Source organism: Pristiophorus japonicus, chromosome 8 (assembly GCF_044704955.1).
Source record: "Pristiophorus japonicus isolate sPriJap1 chromosome 8, sPriJap1.hap1, whole genome shotgun sequence".
Taxonomy (NCBI): Eukaryota; Metazoa; Chordata; class Chondrichthyes; family Pristiophoridae; genus Pristiophorus; species Pristiophorus japonicus.
The window spans coordinates 105980120-105999764 of NC_091984.1; the positions used below are offsets into that span (position 1 = coordinate 105980120).

The 19645-nt window shown below is 43.2% G+C and overlaps 1 protein-coding gene across 2 annotated transcripts in view; it reads right to left on the minus strand.

The window, feature by feature from the left end:
* The window catches only part of cdc14ab (cell division cycle 14Ab), a 231351-nt gene that overhangs the window by 88454 nt on the left and 123252 nt on the right, over positions 1 to 19645 (minus strand). For both annotated transcript variants that reach the window (XM_070887250.1, XM_070887251.1), the window contains exons 7-10: positions 13106 to 13168; positions 12513 to 12600; positions 10776 to 11006; positions 4571 to 4709 (exon numbers count right to left, since the gene is read on the minus strand). In XM_070887250.1, coding sequence (XP_070743351.1) covers positions 4571 to 4709; positions 10776 to 11006; positions 12513 to 12600; positions 13106 to 13168 — 521 coding nt within the window. The remainder of the gene's footprint in view (positions 1 to 4570; positions 4710 to 10775; positions 11007 to 12512; positions 12601 to 13105; positions 13169 to 19645) is intronic.

Sequence of the window (19645 nt, forward strand, 5' to 3'; positions counted from 1 at the left end):
ATGAGGGTGAGGACGTAGTGTCTCAAACGAGCGTACTATGCTTAAACAAAGAGGACTACAGTGGGATGAGGGCAGAGTTGGCTAAAGTAGACTGGAAACACAGACTAAACGGTGGCACAATTGAGGAACAGTGGAGGACTTTTAAGGAGCTCTTTCATAGTGCTCAACAAAAATATATTCCAGTGAAAAAGAAGGGCGGTAAGAGAAGGGATAACCAGCCGTGGATAACCAAGGAAATAAAGGAGAGTATCAAATTAAAAACCAATGCGTATAAGGTGGCCAAGGTTAGTGGGAAAATAGAAGATTGGGAAAATTTTAAACGACAGCAAAGAATGACTAAAAAAGCAATAAAGAAAGGAAAGATAGATTACGAAGGTAAACTTGCACAAAACATAAAAACGGATCGTAAAAGCTTTTACAGATATATAAAACGGAAAAGAGTGACTAAAGTAAATGTTGGTCCCTTAGAAGATGAGAAGGGGAATTTAATAATGGGAAATGTGGAAATGGCTGAGACCTTAAACAATTATTTTGCTTCGGTCTTCACAGTGAAAGACACAGAAACCATGCCAGAAATTGCTGGTCACTGGAATGTGGGAAGGGAGGACCTTGAGACAATCACTATCACTCGGGGGGTAGTGCTGGACAGGCTAATGGGACTCAAGGTAGACAAGTCCCCTGGTCTGATGAAATGCATCCCAGGGTATTAAAAGAGATGGCGGAAGTTATAGCAGATGCATTCGTTATAATCTACCAAAATTCTCTGGACTCTGGGGAGGTACCAGCAGATTGGAAAGCAGCTAATGTAACGCCTCTGTTTAAAAAAGGGGGCAGACAAAAGGCAGGTAACTATAGGCCGGTTAGTTTAACATCTGTAGTGGGGAAAATGCTTGAAACTATCATTAAGGAAGAAATAGCGGGACATCTAGATAGGAATAGTGCAATCAAGCAGACGCAGCATGGATTCATGAAGGGGAAATCATGTTTAACTAATTTACTGGAATTCTTTGAGGATATAACGAGCATGGTGGATAGAGGTGTACCGATGGATGTGGTGTATTTAGATTTTCAAAAGGCATTCGATAAGGTGCCACACAAAAGGTTACTGCAGAAGATAAAGGTACGCGGAGTCAGAGGAAATGTATTAGCATGGATAGAGAATTGGCTGTCTAACAGAAAGCAGAGAGTCGGGATAAATGGGTCCTTTTCAGGTTGGAAATTGGTGGTTAGTGGTGTGCCACAGGGATCGGTGCTGGGACCACAACTGTTTACAATATACATAGATGACCTGGAAGAGGGGACAGAGTGTAGTGTAACAAAATTTGCAGATGACACAAAGATTAGTGGGAAAGCGGATTGTGTAGAGGACACAGAGAGGCTGCAAAGAGATTTAGATAGGTTAAGTGAATGGGCTAAGGTTTGGCAGATGGAATACAATGTCGGAAAGTATGAGGTCATCCACCTTGGGGAAAAAAAAAAACAGTAAAAGGGAATATTATTTGAATGGGGAGAAATTACAACATGCTGCAGTGCAGAGGGACCTGGGGGTCCTTGTGCATGAATCCCAAAAAGTTTTCAGGTGCAACAGGTAATCAGGAAGGCGAATGGAATGTTGGCCTTCATTGCGAGAGGGATGGAGTACAAAAGCAGGGAGGTCCTTCTGCAACTGTATAGGATATTGGTGAGGCCGCACCTGGAGTACTGCGTGCAGTTTTGGTCACCTTACTTAAGGAAGGATATACTAGCTTTGGAGGGGGTACAGAGACGATTCACTAGGCTGATTCCGGAGATGAGGGGGTTACCTTATGATGATAGATTGAGTAGACTGGGTCTTTACTCGTTGGAGTTCAGAAGGATGAGGGGTGATCTTACAGAAACATTTAAAATAATGAAAGGGATAGACAAGATAGAGGCAGAGAGGTTGTTTCCACTGGTCGGGGAGACTCGAACTAGGGGGCAGAGCCTCAAAATACAGGGGAGCCCATTTAAAACCGAGTTGAGAAGGAATTTCTTATCCCAGAGGGTTGTGAATCTGTGGAATTCTCTGCCCAAGGAAGCAGTTGAGGCTAGCTCATTGAATGTATTCAAGTCACAGATAAGATAGATTTTTAATCAATAAGGGAATTAAGGGTTATGGGGAGCGGGCGGGTAAGTGGAACTGAGTCCACGGCCAGATTAGCCATGATCTTGTTGAATGGCGGAGCAGGCTCGAGGGGCTAGATGGCCTACTCCTGTTCCTAATTCTTATGTTCTTATGTTCTTATGTCGTCAGCGGGGCCTGCCCGCATCTCGCTGGGGCGGGTCCCGCCCGAAGAGTCAGCAGCGTCGGCAGCAGCCCGGCGTCGGCTGCGTGCGGGCCCTGCCCGAAGCCCTCAGCGGGGCCCGGCTTTCTCAATGTCGGTGGGGCCTGCCCGCCCGCATCTTGCTGGGGCGGGCCCCGCCCGAAGAGTCAGCAGTAGCAACAACCCGGCATTGGCTGCATGTGGGGCTTCTTCTCTCTCCCCAACATCTTTCTCTCTACTTCCCCCCTCTAATCTTCTTCTCCTCTTCCTCCCGCCCCCCATCATCTTCCCTTACCCCCCTCCCCCATCTTCTTCCCCCTCCCCATCTTCTTCCCCCCCATCATCTTCTCTCCCCCCCCCTTCATCTTCTTCTCGTCCCCCCTCCCCCTTCTTCTTCTCGTCCCCCCTCCCCCTTCTTCTTCTCTTCCCCCCCTCTTGTTCTTCTCTTCCCCCCCCACCCCCATCATCTTCTTCCCCCCCATCATCTTCTTCTTCTTCCCCCCATCATCTTCTTCTTCCTCCCCCCATCATCTTCTTCTCTTCCCCCCCCATCTTCTTCTTCTTTTCCCCCCCCATCTTCTTCTTCTTCTTCTCTTCCCCCCCCCATCTACTTCTTCTCTTTCGCCCCCCCTCTACTTCTTCTCTTCCCCCCCCATCTACTTCTTCTCTTTCGCCCCCCCTCTACTTCTTCTCTTTCCCCCCCCCATCTACTTCTTCTCTTTCCCCCCCCCCATCTACTTCTTCTCTTTCCCCCCCCCCATCATCTTCTTCTCTTCCCCCCATCATCTTCTTCTCTTCCCCCCCCATCTTCTTCTTCTCTTCCCCCCCCAATCTTCTTCTCTTACCCCCCCATCTTCTTCTTCTCTTACCCCCCCCATATCATCTTCTTCTCTTCCCCCATCTTCTTCTCTTCCCCCTCCCCCATCTTCTTCTCTTCCCCCTCCCCCATCTTCTTCTCTTCCCCCTCCCCCATCTTCTTCTTCTCTTCCCCCTCCCCCATCTTCTTCTTCTCTTCCCCCTCCCCCATCTTCTTCTTCTCTTCCCCCACCCCCCCATCATCTTCCCCCTCCCCCATCTTCTTCTCTTCCCCCTCCCCCATCTTCTTCTTCTCTTCCCCCACCCCCCCATCATCTTCTCTTTCTCCCCGCCCCCCCATCATCTTCTCTTTCTCCCCCCCCCCCATCATCTTCTTCTCTTCCTCCCCCCATCATCTTCTTCTCTTCACCCCCCCCATCTTCTTCTTCTCTTCCCCCCCATCATCTTCTTCTCTTCCCCCCCCATCATCTTCTTCTCTTCCCCCATCATCTTCTTCTCTTACCCCCCCCATCTTCTTCTCTTACCCCCCCCCCCATCTTCTTCTTCTCTGACCCCCCCCATATCATCTTCTTCTCTTCCCCCATCTTCTTCTCTTCCCCCTCTCCCATCTTCTTCTTCTCTGACCCCCCCCCCCATATCATCTTCTTCTCTTCCCCCATCTTCTTCTCTTCCCCCCCCCCATCATCTTCTTCTCTTCCCCCACCCCCCCATCATCTTCTCTTTCTCCCCGCCCCCCCATCATCTTCTCTTTCTCCCCGCCCCATCATCAACTTCTCTTCCCTCCCCCTCTTCTCCCTGGTGCTGCAGTAGGTGAGTAAAAATATATTTTTTATTTAGAGTGATTTTTAATTTTTTTTTAAAATTTTTAAAATTTATTTGGATTGATTTATTGGTTTATTTATTGATTTATTCATCATTTATTATTAATGATGGCTCTTTATTTGTAAAAGTGAAGTGTTTAATGTTTGTAAACTCCGCTCCCCCGCTATCTTTCGTTCCATACGCCTGATTTCCAAGTGTAGGCAAGGTTTTTCTGAGCGTACAAAAATCTACACTTACTCCATTCTAAGTTAGTTTGGAGTAAGTTTTCACAGCCTAAACTTGCAAAACAGGTGTAAATGGCCGGTCACGCCCCCTTTTGAAAAAAAAAATCTGTTCTAAAATGAAACTGTTCTAACTCACTAGAACTGGAGCAAATTAAAGGCCGTGAATTGCAATTTCTAAACTAGTTGCTCCAAAAAAATAAGAGCAACTCAGGCCGAAACTTGACCTCAAAATTTGTGTCTCTGAAGTTGTAACAATCCATAATTTTTTAAAAATCCTTAGTAGGTTCGTAGCAAAATTCAGTACTTTTCTTGGGCTGGTTGCAGTCTTTAGAGCAATGAGAAAAAGTGTTCCCTCATTCTATACAATAATCCTTTCTGCATTGCTACATACAATATTTTCAATTACAAGATAAATGAGTCACTTACTCCTCCAAGAAGTGCTGCTGTGGACCTATTATAGATCCTGGTCGACATATCCTAATCCATCCTATGGCTTCTGCTGCAGTGAATCTGTAGTGTTTCATTATGTAACAGGCTATTAATGTGCCCGTTCTTCCTAAACCAGCTGAAATGAAGGAAGATCGGTTATGTGTTTACAAAAGTACATCAGCTATTATCTTAAATAAATAAGTTACAACACTAAACTAGGATCAATTTAAATCAAATTATACTAAATTTCATTTTGAATTGATGCACCTTACTGTGAAACTCATAGCTGAGGCGTTAATAGAGTTGGCCACATTATAATGCAACACCATCAATCATTTGTCACAGCAACAGCTCCGCCATGTGGCAGGAAGCAAAGGGTAATGGTCGACAGGCAATTTTGTGACTGGAGGATTGTTTCCAGTGGGCTTCCGCAGGGCTCAGTACTAGGGTCCCAATTTTCCCCAAGCAAAAATAATGGCGTACACTTACCTGTACGCATGTTTCTTTGAGCACCGTCAGCGCCGGTGAAAAAAATCCCTAGTTTCTGGTAAAGGAAATCTCACTGTCGCGGGGGCGGTGCTAAGAGTGTGCGCCTAAAATGCACTGCACATGCGCTGAAAGGAAAAAAAAACTAATTGCGCATAGGCAACGCGCATGCGCAGAAAAAAATCACTTCGGCTGGGGATAGCATCGGGTCGAGTTGGCTGCGTGGAGGATTTGGAAAAGGCTGCCCTTGGTGTTTTTGGAAAGACTCCTGTTAATGTGTTGACTCTGGCTGCCATGTGAATTAAGAACGCTTCCCTGGACTTTAGGATTATCTTTGAAAATTTTGGGCCACTTGGAACTTCGATGGAAAAGACAACTGGTGAAGATTTCTGTTTAATTTGCCTGCCTACAGTTCTCTCAACGAAGGAGGAGCATTAATGCTAAGTTTTCTTTTAGCTGATTTATTTTTATGCTGCATAAAGTTGATTGAAAATAGCCAGGGAGGCCCTTCGGCCAGGGATAGGAGCGGGCCAGCGTGGATTTCTTTAACTGTAGCTAAGGCTTTTTTCAACGGTGTTGCTTGCGTCTGTGCGCGGATTTAAAAAAAATCGTTACTAGGGAAAGTTGGCCTAATGGCCAGAAAGGACGCGTAAATTGTTTTTCAACTACACCAGCGCCAGAATGTATGACACCAAACATTCTGCTGCTGGTAGTTGGCGCCGGCACCCTAACATTGGGAAATCTGTTAACTAACCTTCAGCGCCAGAAAAATCGCTGGGCACTGAAAAAACGGCATCCAGTGCTGAGCAACATTGGGGTCTAGGTCCCTTGCTTTTATGGTATATATCAATGATTTAGACTTCAATGTAGGAACCACGAATAAGAAGTTTGCAGATGATACAAAAATTGGCCATGTGGTTGACACTGAAGAAAGCTGTAGACTGCAGGAAGATATCAATGGACTGATCAGGTGGGCAGAAAAGTGTCAAATGGAATTCAATCCGGAGAAGTGAGAGGTAATGCAAGTAAACAAGGCAAGGCAATGCACAATAAATGGTAGGATACGGAGAAATGTAGAGGAACAATGGTACCTTGGTGTACATGTCCACAGATCAGTGAGGTAGATAAGGTGGTTAAGAAGGCATACGGGATACTTTCCTTTATTAGCCAAGGCATAGAATATAAAAGCAGGGATGTTATGCTTGAACGATATAAATCAATAGTTAGGCCACAGCTGGAGAACTGCGTACAGTTCTGGTCACCACAGGACAGGAGAGATGCGATTGCACTAGAGAGGGTACAGAGGAGATTTACAAAAATGTTGCCAGGATTGGAGAAATTTAGCTATAAGGAAAGATTGGATAAGCTGGGGTTATTTTCTTTGGAACATAGAAGGCCGAAGGGAGACTTAACTGGGTGTATAAAATTATGAGCGGCCTAGATAGAGTGGATAGAAAGGACCTATTTCCCTTAGCAGAGGGGTCAATAACCAGGGGGCATAGGTTTAAAGTAATTGGTAGAAGGATTAGAGGGGAGTTGAGGAGGACTTTTTTCACCCAGAGGGTAGTGTCATTCTGGAACGTGCCGCCTGAAAGGGCAGCAGAAGCAGAAACCCTCAACACATTTAAAACATACATGGATATGCACTTGAAGTGCTGTAACCTACAAGGCTATGGACCAAAAGCTGGAAAATGGGATTGTGTTCTTTTGCAGCCGGCACAGACACGGTGGGCCGAATGGCCTCCTATGCTATAAATTTTTATGATTCTACGTGAGATACAGCATGAACAGTACCTTTTGCAAAATTTCTCAAACATATAGGAACGTAGGAAGGGAATGTTTTAAAAAGTACAATCAATGCTGGGTAATTTAGAAAACGACTTGGATCCACGGTCATTGTTTGGGACGAATCATTAATGGGAAATGCATTTTCACCTACTCAACCAAATATGGTACATCATAAGCCAATTTACACAATTTTATTTTAATGTCTATGACTCAACTGAATTTATTACATAATTATTGTTGATAACTGGAATCTAAACGTTCAATTCAACAACAAAATATTAACTTTTGTTCAAATTAAGACTATATTTTCAGAACAACTTTAGCACCTGTGCATGGTAGTTTTGGATATGCATTAATGCTAAACAAACGCTTGCAATTTCCACGCGTTTCTCCCGTTCTAACTTTGGCGGAAACCTCCCCCATTTCTCCAGGGTTTTCCGGCGAAGTTACAGCGGAAGATTGTGTGTGTGTGTGTGTGTGTGTGTGTGTGTGTGTGTGGGGGGCTGGGGGTTGGTGGTGTTGGGAGACGGGACAGGGGGACAACACCTGTGGAAATTCTTCTTCATGTAGTGTAAACCTAGTGTTGAAACAAATGTTGAAGCAAAGCAGGGCCCAACTCAGGCTGTATTCACAACATATATGTGGTATAAATGCACACAAAAGTGTAAAGAATATTCAGGATCTCTACAAAAACAAAAGTGTGAAAAACTATAGAATATCTTTAAACTTCAATATCATAGTTTCTGTGGATCAAATTAAAATTTGTACACATCAATATACGTTCAATATTAATTAAAATCCAATGAACATACAAAATTGACAGGCAGGAAAAGACCAGTTCGTCCATCAAGTCTACCTCACCAGCACCCCACCTCCACCATGTAATCTCCTGGGAGTGGCAAAAAAAAACCCAGGGCCAATAGAGAAAAATATTCTGAAAAATTCCTCTCCGACCCCCTCAGTCGAGCAAAACCAGTCCAGATTACATGGGCCATGTTAGTATTTTAGTGAATAAGAACATAGGAAATACAGCAACATTGAAGTATTTTACAGTCTTTAATGGACTCTGCAGAGTCCAAAAATAAAACTAAGTATTTGAAACAAATAGTTTGGGTGCTGTGCAGATCAGTACCATTTGCAACCATTAAAAACATCAGTGAAACCTAATTCCACTAGAGTTTGGCTTTAATGCAGGTACTGTTAATTTTGCAGAATACTTCAAAAATGTGATCAGTTGCAAAGAATCACCAATATACTTCAGTCTAATTTTACTCATTTCAGCTTTTTAATGTTTTATGAATGAATACATACTCAGGAATACAGACTTGAGGTGCAAGTGAGCAGAATTAACAAACACATACAGCTGATAATACTTCTATCCTGGGTTAATGATGTATCTGTTAATGTTGAAGAAATTACTCAGCTATCTGCAATATAAGCACAGAGCTGCTTTTATCAGTAAATGGAATTTTATGGCTTTGTTGGTGACAGCTTCTTGTTAACAATCTGTAATAGCTGCTATTCATATTCAATGATCGACAGGGCTCCAGAAGAATGCAGATAAAGTTAGCACAAGAAAGGACTTGCATTTAAACATAGAAACATAGAAAATAGGTGCAGGAGCAGACCATTCAGCCCTTCTAGTCTGCACCGCCATTCAATGAGTTCATGGCTGAACATGAAACTTCAGTACCCCCTTCCTGCTTTCTCGCCATAACCCTTGATCCCCCGAGTAGTAAGGACTTCATCTAACTCCCTTTTGAATTTTACATACAGCGCCAGCTGTCACACACGATGTAATGTTTTTCACAGCTATATCAGTTTAAATGATAATTATCCACCAAATTTATTCTAATGCAGACAAATTTAATTTACTTATGACTGATTCCAACAGGACAAACTCCCAGCTCTAACTCTATGGCAAGCTCCAATTCCCTTGAAATATCTACCGTAACTTTGGTCCCAGTGTTTTCATTACTCAGCAAATTAATCATCAATATTTTCACTAACCGAAACCACCAAGTGGTTGCTTTCCCTCTTCACCCAGGAGGAGCTGGAAGATGCACAACAGAGGCACTACTGTGCCAACAATGGCGAGAGCGCGTAATTATAGCAAGTCTCCATCATAAAATGGACATAGGAATTTATAATGGGAAAAGATGACAAAAAGGTGACAACAGGATGCAAGGCGTTATAGACAGGAAGTGCGTGAGATGCAAGGTTTTTAAACACAAAGATTCGAGATATTACATAATAGATAGATACATTTTAAAAATCCCATTTGTACATGAATAGTCCAATCAAAAAAACTAAACAGCAGTACAGTGAAACCGGTAAATTAGACACATTAAGGACTGGCAGTAGCTGTCCCTTTTTTTGCAGGTGTCCTTATTTTCAAAATGGCTATTGTATGTACTGTAAATATTGCCCTAACAATCTTGAAGACCAGCTGAGATTATCAGCACCTTATCAGTTGCAACAATGCTAAGAATCCCTCTCCCATACACCAATGTTCAGCTCTGTGCGCTTAACAGTTTTGCAGTCTAAATTCTTGTTTCATTTCAAACCGCTCACACTTGGGGCACAGTGTAACTTCAGTAATGGGCAGTGTTTCTCAGTTCTGCTTACCAGCATTAGGGCAGTTACAGGACAAAAAAAGGGCTTGGTGCATTGAAAGTTGTCCATATTTTGTAATTTGCGAGTGTCCCAGGTTTCAGAGTGCTTCTTGTTTATTTTACCATGGAAGTTATTGGGGTATTTCAATAAGTGTACGTTTTGTTTTTAAGGAGTGTGCGTTTAGACAGGTTTCACTGTACTTCCCCATCAGTAAACTGCAATGAAACAGTTTTGAACACCTCAGATGGATCGTAGCACTTTCAGGATGAAAGCAGGATTTCATTATTTAATTTATTAGCTCATTTCAGTTTCTGAAGAGATTACCATCTGCAATCCTATAATTTTACCAAAACATTAATAGTGTACTTTAGTTTAGGTGATTAATTTCAGCAGCTATTACATATTTACAAATTTACATGGTGCAAGTAGTAAAGCAAATTCAGCACACAAAATTGAATATACATACAGCATTAATAGTTAGTATTTCTGACTTGAAGATTTTGGTTAGATTGAAATCAGACTTTTATTTCCATAACTCAGTTGTCAGTTTGTTTAGGTTTTTCCTGCTATAAAATGGTTAGTGCACAAATACACCAAACTCAAATCATTGGTTATTACCTTGTATACATGAGCTATTAGTCCACAATTAGTTTGCATATTTGAATAAGATGCACTCTACACAAAGGGCAAGGAGGAGCTGAGTGTCTTATATTCTCTTACAAAGCACCACCGTCAAGGCCTTGGAAGAAGCCTGCAGACCCATCATGCCCTCACAGCTGAAGGATGACAGTCGGGGAGGAAATAATTAATTCATCTTAATGGTCAGGAAGACTGGATCGACTCGGTTTATATTCACTGGAATTTAGAAGAATGAGAGGGGATCTCATAGAAGCATATAAAATTCTGACAGGATTGGACAGGTTAGATGCAGGAAGAATGTTCCCGATGTTGGGGAAGTCCAGAACCAGGGGTCACAATCTAAGGATAAGAGGGTAAGCCATTTAGGACCGAGATGAGGAGAAATTTCTTCACTCAGAGAATTGTGAACCTGTGGAATTCTCTACCACAGAAATTTGTTGAGTCCAGTTCGTTGGATATATTCAAAAGGGAGTTAGATGTGGCCCTTACGGCTAAAGGGATAAGGGGGTATGGAGAGAAGGCAGGAGTTGGGTACTGAAGTTGCATGATCAGCCATGATCATATTGAATGGTGGTGCAGGCTCGAAGGGCCGAATGGCCTGCTCCTGCACCTATTTTCTATGTTTCTATGTTGTTGCCAAAAAACAAAGTAATATCACTTCACAAAGACATACCTTTGCAATGTATAGCAATAGCTCCTTCTTCATTCTCACATATCGTTAGAAACCTTTTCACAATGGAATCACTTGGTGTGCTTCCATCAACAAAGAAGAGGTCGTAGTGTGCAAACCCAGCGTCTGTGAAGCGTTTAGCATCATAAATTTTCTTGTTAAGTCTTATGATTGTGGTAACGCCATGTTTCCTGAAATATGGAAAATATGCTTCTGGTGCATGGAGAGGATAACCTAAGGATTTAAAAAAAAGAACTCAAGTTAATCCAAATGCAAAAAAAGTTGACCGAAATCCTTTAAAAGCACATTGTTCAAGAGCACAGAACTTTTTCCACACCCTATAAAAGTACCCCATGCCTTCTTTCTATTTAAAGTACTGAATTGATCTTCAGTGGAATTGCCAGTTTTAAAAGGTGAATGCTTTTTCTAATTAGCAGCCTGGAATAACTTGGCAGCAAACAAATAAAAATAAACATTAAAGCTACTGAATCATAAAAGCAAAAATTGTTCCCTAATGTCTTTCATGAAAAGAAACCTTCAATCCCTAACCGGCTGACAAGCTATTCTAGTCCCATACCATGTGGTTGACTCAATGCTCTCTGAAGTGGCCTAGCAAGCCACTCATTAGTAAATCAGGAAACCTTGTTCTCGGAAAATAAATAGTCTTGTCAGCAATGGCCATATTTGTTTTTAAATACAGCACCTCCGAGTTGGGGCTCATATGCCAGATATAACTATAACCATAATTAGACAGTTTGTGCGGGTCAGGTAGTGGACGAGGAGGTTGGAGATCGACAGAGCAAACCATACCAGTTTTTTTTTTATATAAAAGAAATTATCCCATGCACTGCTAAAAACTTTCAAGTCACATTGAAAAAACAGATTAAAAATGGCTTTTACTATATCTAGGGTTCCAAAATAAATATTCTTGCACCAACTACACAGGAGCTAAATTCCACACAAGTAATTTTAATCAACAGAAGATGACCAGTGCCCCAATAGTGTCAGCAATAATACTTAAAGCACAACAGAGTACAATTTCACCGTGTCAAATCCTGTCTGTATATATTTTATGACTTTTAAGACAAATAGATTAAAATCAACTTTTAGCATTATGCTGATTGTAACTGATTCTTTTGGAATACTGAACCCAGTTAGATGTGCAGCAGTGCCACCTGTTGCTAGCAAACTGGAACTGACTTCAAAATTGACTCATTAAAATTGGTTTCTTTCATGAATCTTAGAGAGTGATGTAACCTCCAGAAAAACTTTCATATTTAATGAAGACAGCAAAAATAGCAACAGAGGAATTACCACAAAGTCTAGTTACCATCTAGTTCCTGTTTAAAATTTACATCCAATTTGAATTTTAATCTCCCAATTGAACTCTTGAGGTGCCATGGGACTTTACCTAAATCCCATGAATGAGACTGACCACAATTCAGCAATTGTTTCGCCCTTGGGTAATCAGATCATCTAATTGTTTATGAATTGACATAAAATCTAGCCTTTTAAATAATATTTCCACAACTCCTCACCACACGTTTTTGACCTGCACGGCCTTAAAACAAAAAGGCACGAAAAAGCAGAAACATCATTATGAAAAATGTTTTTGAAGTATTAACTTGTTCAAACTTGCCTAGTTTGCAGAATATTAACATTTATAGTTTGTCCATGGATTGCTGCAAAAATTGGTAAACTGGTAGAATCTTCAAGACTGTTTTAAAATATTTTCCTCACCATTTTCAACTTTGCTTTTTGGATGGGGTCCACTGAAAGCCAGAAATTTGCCATTGATGATCCAGTTAATATCACCATTTTCTACACGCTGCAGAGAAGAAATGCTCATCACGAACAAGGCTTAGGTGATGTTGCTTAGATTTACAATTTCTCAATATTTCATGTGAGAAACACAAATCCAGTTAAGGTACACACATACATATTATGGGAACACTGGCTTCTAGTCATTCAGTAGCCAGATTAGCTACACCAGCAGTTATGATTCCCACAGAATTCCTGATCAATGATATACTATTCAGAGGGGGAAGGCATAGTGGAAGCCAAGAGATTTAGAACACATTAGCAGATAGTCAACATGGGTCATGCAAGAACAGCCAATGATAAGCGTTCTGTTCGTAAGGGCCCCAAGAATAGGTTGCCAGACGACCCAGTGAGAAGCAAGGATTGGGACGTTACACAATTCCTCCTTCAGTAAATTACATCCATCATTAATTCAATATTTTATTTCATATAAATCTGAAGTACCGCAATTTTTTTTTTTTTACAGTACTAAAACTAGTTATTCAAGGTACACAATATGGGAGAGAACTTGCCTCATAGTGCTCATATTCATCCACATCAAATTTTTCAAAATTAAGAAAGCCATGTTGGAGAGCCTGAAAAATATAACATACACATCATGCATGTATTCAAACGATTAGCACTTAACTCCAAAAATAATTAAGAAAGTACATAACCCAAAAGCATACTGTGTGATGGGCAAAGTATATTGCCTTGTCAACTCATAACTTATTTAAAAAGACAACGATTACATACCTTACTGACTCTTAGTTCTTTGAATGATACACATCCTTCACACACAATGGGAGTATATCCAAGCTTCAAAGGAACTGACGTGCTAAGCACAGCATGAAAACATCGTCGTGGAATTACAGATAGACAAACGTGCAATTGTTCTCCTAGTGCCATAACATACAAAGCTGTAGACTATGTGACTGAGCTATGGCTCAGTTGGCGCGGCGGCCCCATCCTATGTGGGAACGTCAGGGCCAGGTCGAGGCCGTAAAAGGAGCAATGAGTGGCGGCCTGGGAGCAGCGTGGCAGCCCCGACCTGTGTGGGAATATCAGCGGCAGGTCAGGGCCATAAAAGGAGCATACCACTGCAAGGTACAGCGCGAGCCGGTCGGGAGGGCGACGGCTGTGAAGAGGACAATTGGATTGTATGTCACCAGGTCAGTGATTGGAGCCTGGGCAGGTACAGCAGAAGCGGTGAGGTCGAGGCGAGGAAGCGTCGAGAGATTGGGGCCCCAAAGAGGCGTGGGCCCAGGGGCAGCACGGGCCAGCCCACACTGCAATATGTGCGCGCACTAGGTCCATGCAGCAGGGCTGGGTCTCCACTCGTCTTGGTTAATCCTTGCCATTGGACCAAGACCTAGCTCTGTCAAGCCCGTGTGGTGGCTGGTGTGCAACAGCCACCACACGTTAAAAAAAAATCCATGCACAGGTATCTTTCACCCTTCAACATGTAGTTCAGGACCTAGAATATTAGGTCCTTCATTGAAACACCTGTGAACTCATCCCTTTTTGGCGTGGAAGCAAGTCATCCTTGATTTGAGGGACCGCCCAAGAGGAAAGTGGTAGCACTCTCACTTGAGTCAGAAGTTTGTGGGTTCAAGTCCCATTCCAGAGACTTGAGCATAAAAATCTAGTGCAGGACCGAGGGACTGCTGCACTATCAGAGGTGCCGTCTTTCAGATGAGATGTTAAACCGAAGCCCTGTCTGTTCTCTCAGGTAGACGTAAAAGATCCTCTGATGCTATTTCGAAGAAGAACAGGGGAGTATCCCCAGCGTAATAGCCAATATTTAGCCATCAGTCAAACACCTAAAAACAGATTATCTGGTTTGCTGTTTGTGGGACCTTGCTGTTCGCAAATTGGTTGCCACACTGCCTACATTACAGCAGTGACTACACTTCAAAGAAGTATTTCATTGGCTGTAAAGCGATTTGGAATGTCTGGTGGGTTGTGAAAGGCACTATATAAATGCAAGTCTTTCTTTTTTTTCTTTATGAACCACTGAAGAATTTCATTTTTCTCCAGCCAATAAGATATTTTGCTACTTACAATGGACTTCTCATCCCTCTCCAGACTTTGAGCACATAATCTAGGCTGACACTTCAGTGCAGTACTGAGGGAACGGTGCCCAGAGTTGCCGTCTGTTGAATGAGATGTTAAACCGACGCCTCTTCTTTTTCTTTTATCCCCAAAGTCTGAGACAGAGCCTTCAGCTTCTCTACAAATGGCCTAAGCTTTTATTTCCTTTACGGTTTCCCAATAATTTGGAGGGTCATCACCAGGCAGTGAACCTCCACAAAATATGCCTTTCAAGGACAGCCATGATGAAAGAAAGATGTATGCCTTAGATCAGATGGCAACACGAGCAACTATTCCTGCAAAGAAAGAGCTTGCATTTCTTTAATACCTTTCATGGCCTCAGAACACCCTAAAGTATGCAACAATCAATGGATTTGTTTTGACAGATACACTGCTTTGGGTACTGTTGGGTGGGGATGACTCATCAGGGGAGGGCAGCAGCAGCCAAGTTCATGGCACCGTGGCTGGCTCTGTTGCACAGGAGGGCAGGAAAAAGAGTGGGAGAGCGATAGTGATAGGGGATTCAATTGTAAGGGGAATAGATAGGCGTTTCTGTGTCCGCAACCGTGACTCCAGGATGGTATGTTGCCTCCCTTGTGTAAGGGTCAAGGATGTCTCGGAGCAGGTGCAGGACATTCTAAAAAGGGAGGGAGAACAGCCAGTTGTCGTGGTGCACATTGGTAGCAACGACATAGGTAAAAAAAAAGGGTCGAGGTCCTACGAAACGAATTTAAGGAGCTAGGAGCTAAATTAAAAAGTAGGACCTCAAAAGTAGTAATCTCGGGATTATTACCAGTGCCACGTGCTAGTCAGAGTAGGAATCGCAGGATAGCGCAGATGAATACGTGGCTTGAGCAGTGGTGCAACAGGGAGGGATTCAAATTCCTGGGACATTGGAACCGGTTCTGGGGGAGGTGGGACCAGTACAAACCGGACGGTCTGCACCTGGGCAGGACCGGAACCAATGTCCTCGGGGGAGTGTTTGCTAGTGCTGTTGGGGAGGAGTTAAACTAATATGGCAGGGGGATGGGAACCAATGCAGGGAGACAGAGGGAAACAAAAAGGAGACAAAAGCAAAGACAGAAAGGAGATGAGGAAAAGTGGAGGGCAGAGAAACCCAAGGCAAAGAACAAAAAGGGCCACTGTACAGCAAAATTCTAAAAGGACAAAGGGTGTTAAAAAAACAAGCCTGAAGGCTTTGTGTCTTAATGCAAGGAGTATCCGTAATAAGGTGGATGAATTAACTGTGCAAATAGATGTTAACAAATATGATGTGATTGGGATTACAGAGATATGGCTCCAGGATGATCAGGGCTGGGAACTCAACATCCAGGGGTATTCAACATTCAGGAAGGATAGAATAAAAGGAAAAGGAGGTGGGGTAGCATTGCTGGTAAAGGAGGAGATTATTGCAATAGTTAGGAAGGACATTAGCTTGGAAGATGTGGAATCTATATGGGTAGAGCTGCAGAACACTAAAGGGCAAACAACGTTAGTAGGAGTTGTGTACAGACCTCCAAACAGTAGTAGTGATGTTGGGGAGGGCATCAAACAGGAAATTAGGGGTGCATGCAATAAAGGTGCAGCAGTTATAATGGGTGACTTTAATATGCACATAGATTGGGCTAACCAAACTGGAAGCAATACGTTGGAGGAGGATTTCCTGGAGTGCATAAGGGATGGTTTTCTAGACCAATATGTCGAGGAACCAACTAGGGGGGAGGCCATCTTAGAATGGGTGTTGTGTAATGAGAGAGGATTAATTAGCAATCTCATTGTGCGAGGCCCCTTGGGGAAGAGTGACCATAATATGGTGGAATTCTGCATTAGGATGGAGAATGAAACAGTTAATTCAGAGACCATGGTCCAGAACTTAAAGAAGGGTAACTTTGAAGGTATGAGGGGTGAATTGGCTAGGATAGATTGGCGAATGATACTTAAGGGGTTGACTGTGGATGGGCAATGGCAGACATTTAGAGGCCGCATGGATGAACTACAACAATTGTACATTCCTGTCTGGCGTAAAAATAAAAAAGGGAAGGTGGCTCAACCGTGGCTATCAAGGGAAATCAGGGATAGTATTAAAGCCAAGGAAGTGGCATACAAATTGGCCAGAAATAGCAGCAAACCCGGGGACTGGGAGAAATTTAGAACTCAGCAGAGGAGGACAAAGGGTTTGATTAGGACAGGGAAAATGGAGTACGAGAAGAAGCTTGCAGGGAACATTAAGACGGATTGCAAAAATTTCTATAGATATGTAAAGAGAAAAAGGTTAGTAAAGACAACTGTAGGTCCCCTGCAGTCAGAATCAGGGGAAGTCATAACGGGGAACAAAAAAATGGCGGACCAATTGAACAAGTACTTTGGTTCGGTATTCACTAAGGAGGACACAAACAACCTTCCGGATATAAAAGGGGTCAGAGGGTCTAGTAAGGAGGAGGAACTGAGGGAAATCCTTATTAGTCGGGAAATTGTGTTGGGGAAATTGATGGGATTGAAGGCCGATAAATCCCCAGGGCCTGATGGACTGCATCCCAGAGTACTTAAGGAGGTGGCCTTGGAAATAGTGGATGCATTGACAATCATTTTCCAACATTCCATTGACTCTGGATCAGTTCCTATGGAGTGGAGGGTAGCCAATGTAACCCCACTTTTTAAAAAAGGAGGGAGAGAGATAACAGGGAATTATAGACCGGTCAGCCTGACATCGGTAGTGGGTAAAATGATGGAATCAATTACTAAGGATGTCATAGCAGCGCATTTGGAAAGAGGTGACATGATAGGTCCAAGTCAGCATGGATTTGCGAAAGGGAAATCATGCTTGACAAATCTTCTGGAATTTTTTGAGGATGTTTCCAGTAGAGTGGACAAGGGAGAACCAGTTGATGTGGTATATTTGGACTTTCAGAAGGCTTTCAACAAGGTCCCACACAAGAGATTAATGTGCAAAGTTAAAGCACATGGGATTGGGGGTAGTGTGCTGACATGGATTGAGAACTGATTGTCAGACAGGAAGCAAAGAGTAGGAGTAAATGGGGACTTTTCAGAATGGCAGGCAGTGACTAGTGGGGTACCGCAGGTTCTGTGCTGGGGCCCCAGCTGTTTACACTGTATATTAATGATTTAGACGAAGGGATTAAATGTAGTATCTCCAAATTTGCGGATGACACTAAGTTGGGTGGCAGTGTGAGCTGCGAGGAGGATGCTATGAGGCTGCAGAGCGACTTGGATAGGTTAGGTGAGTGGGCAAATGCATGGCAGATGAAGTATAATGTGGATAAATGTGAGGTTATCCACTTTGGTGGTAAAAACAGAGAGACAGACTATTATCTGAATGGTGACAGATTAGGAAAAGGGGAGGTGCAACGAGACCTGGGTGTCATGGTACATCAGTCATTGAAGGTTGACATGCAGGTACAGCAGGCGGTTAGAAACAGAAACATAGAAAATAGGTGCAGGAGCAGGCCATTCAGCCCTTCTAGCCTGCACCGCCATTCAATGAGTTCATGGCTGAACATGAAACTTCAGTACCCACTTCCTGCTTTCACGCCATACCCCTTGATCCCCCGAGTAGTAAGGACTTCATCTAACTCCCTTTTGAATATATTTAGTGAATTAGCCTCAACTACTTCCTGTGGTAGAGAATTCCACAGGTTCACCACTCTCTGGGTGAAGAAGTTTCTCCTTATCTCGGTCCTAAATGGCTTACCCCTTATCCTTCGACTGTGACCCCTGGTTCTGGACTTCCCCAACATTGGGAACATTCTTCCTGCATCCAACCTGTCCAAACCCGTCAGAATTTTAAACGTTTCTATGAGGTCCCCTCTCACTCTTCTGAACTCCAGTGAATACAAGCCCAGTTGATCCAGTCTTTCTTGATAGGTCAGTCCCACCATCCCGGGAATCAGTCTGGTGAATCTTTGCTGCACTCCCTCAATAGCAAGAATGTCCTTCCTCAAGTTAGGAGACCAAAACTGTACACAATACTCCAGGTGTGGCCTCACCAAGGCCCTGTACAACTGTAGCAACACCTCCCTGCCCCTGTACTCAAATCCCCTCGCTATGAAGACCAACATGCCATTTGCTTTCTTAACCGCCTGCTGTACCTGCATGCCAACCTTCAATGACTGATGTACCATGACACCCAGGTCTCATTGCACCTTCCCTTTTCCTAATCTGTCACCATTCAGATAATAGTCTGTCTCTCTGTTTTTACCACCAAAGTGGATAACCTCACATTTATCCACATTATACTTCATCTGCCATGCATTTGCCCACTCACCTAACCTATCCAAGTCACTCTGTAGCCTCATAGCATCCTCCTCGCAGCTCACACTGCCACCCAACTTAGTGTCATCCGCAAATTTGGAGATACTACATTTAATCCCCTCGTCTAAATCATTAATGTACAATGTAAACAGCTGGGGCCCCAGCACAGAACCCTGCGGTACCCCACTAGTCACTGCCTGCCATTCCGAAAAGTACCCATTTACTCCTACTCTTTGCTTCCTGTCTGACAACCAGTTCTCAATCCACGTCAGCACACTACCCCCAATGCCATGTGCTTTAACTTTGCACATTAATCTCCTGTGTGGAACCTTGTCGAAAGCCTTCTGAAAGTCCAAATATACCACATCAACTGGTACTCCTTTGTCCACTTTATTGGAAACATCCTCAAAAAATTCCAGAAGATTAAGAAAGCAAATGGCATGTTGGCCTTCATCGCGAGGGGATTTGAGTACAGGGGCAGGGAGGTGTTGCTACAGTTGTACAGGGCCTTGGTGAGGCCACACCTGGAGTATTGTATACAGTTTTGGTCTCCTAACCTGAGGAAGGACATTCTTGCTATTGAGGGAGTGCAGTGAAGGTTCACCAGACTGATTCCCGGGATGGCGGGACTGACCTATCAAGAAAGACTGGATTAACTGGGCTTGTATTCACTGGAGTTCAGAAGAATGAGAGGGGACCTCATAGAAACG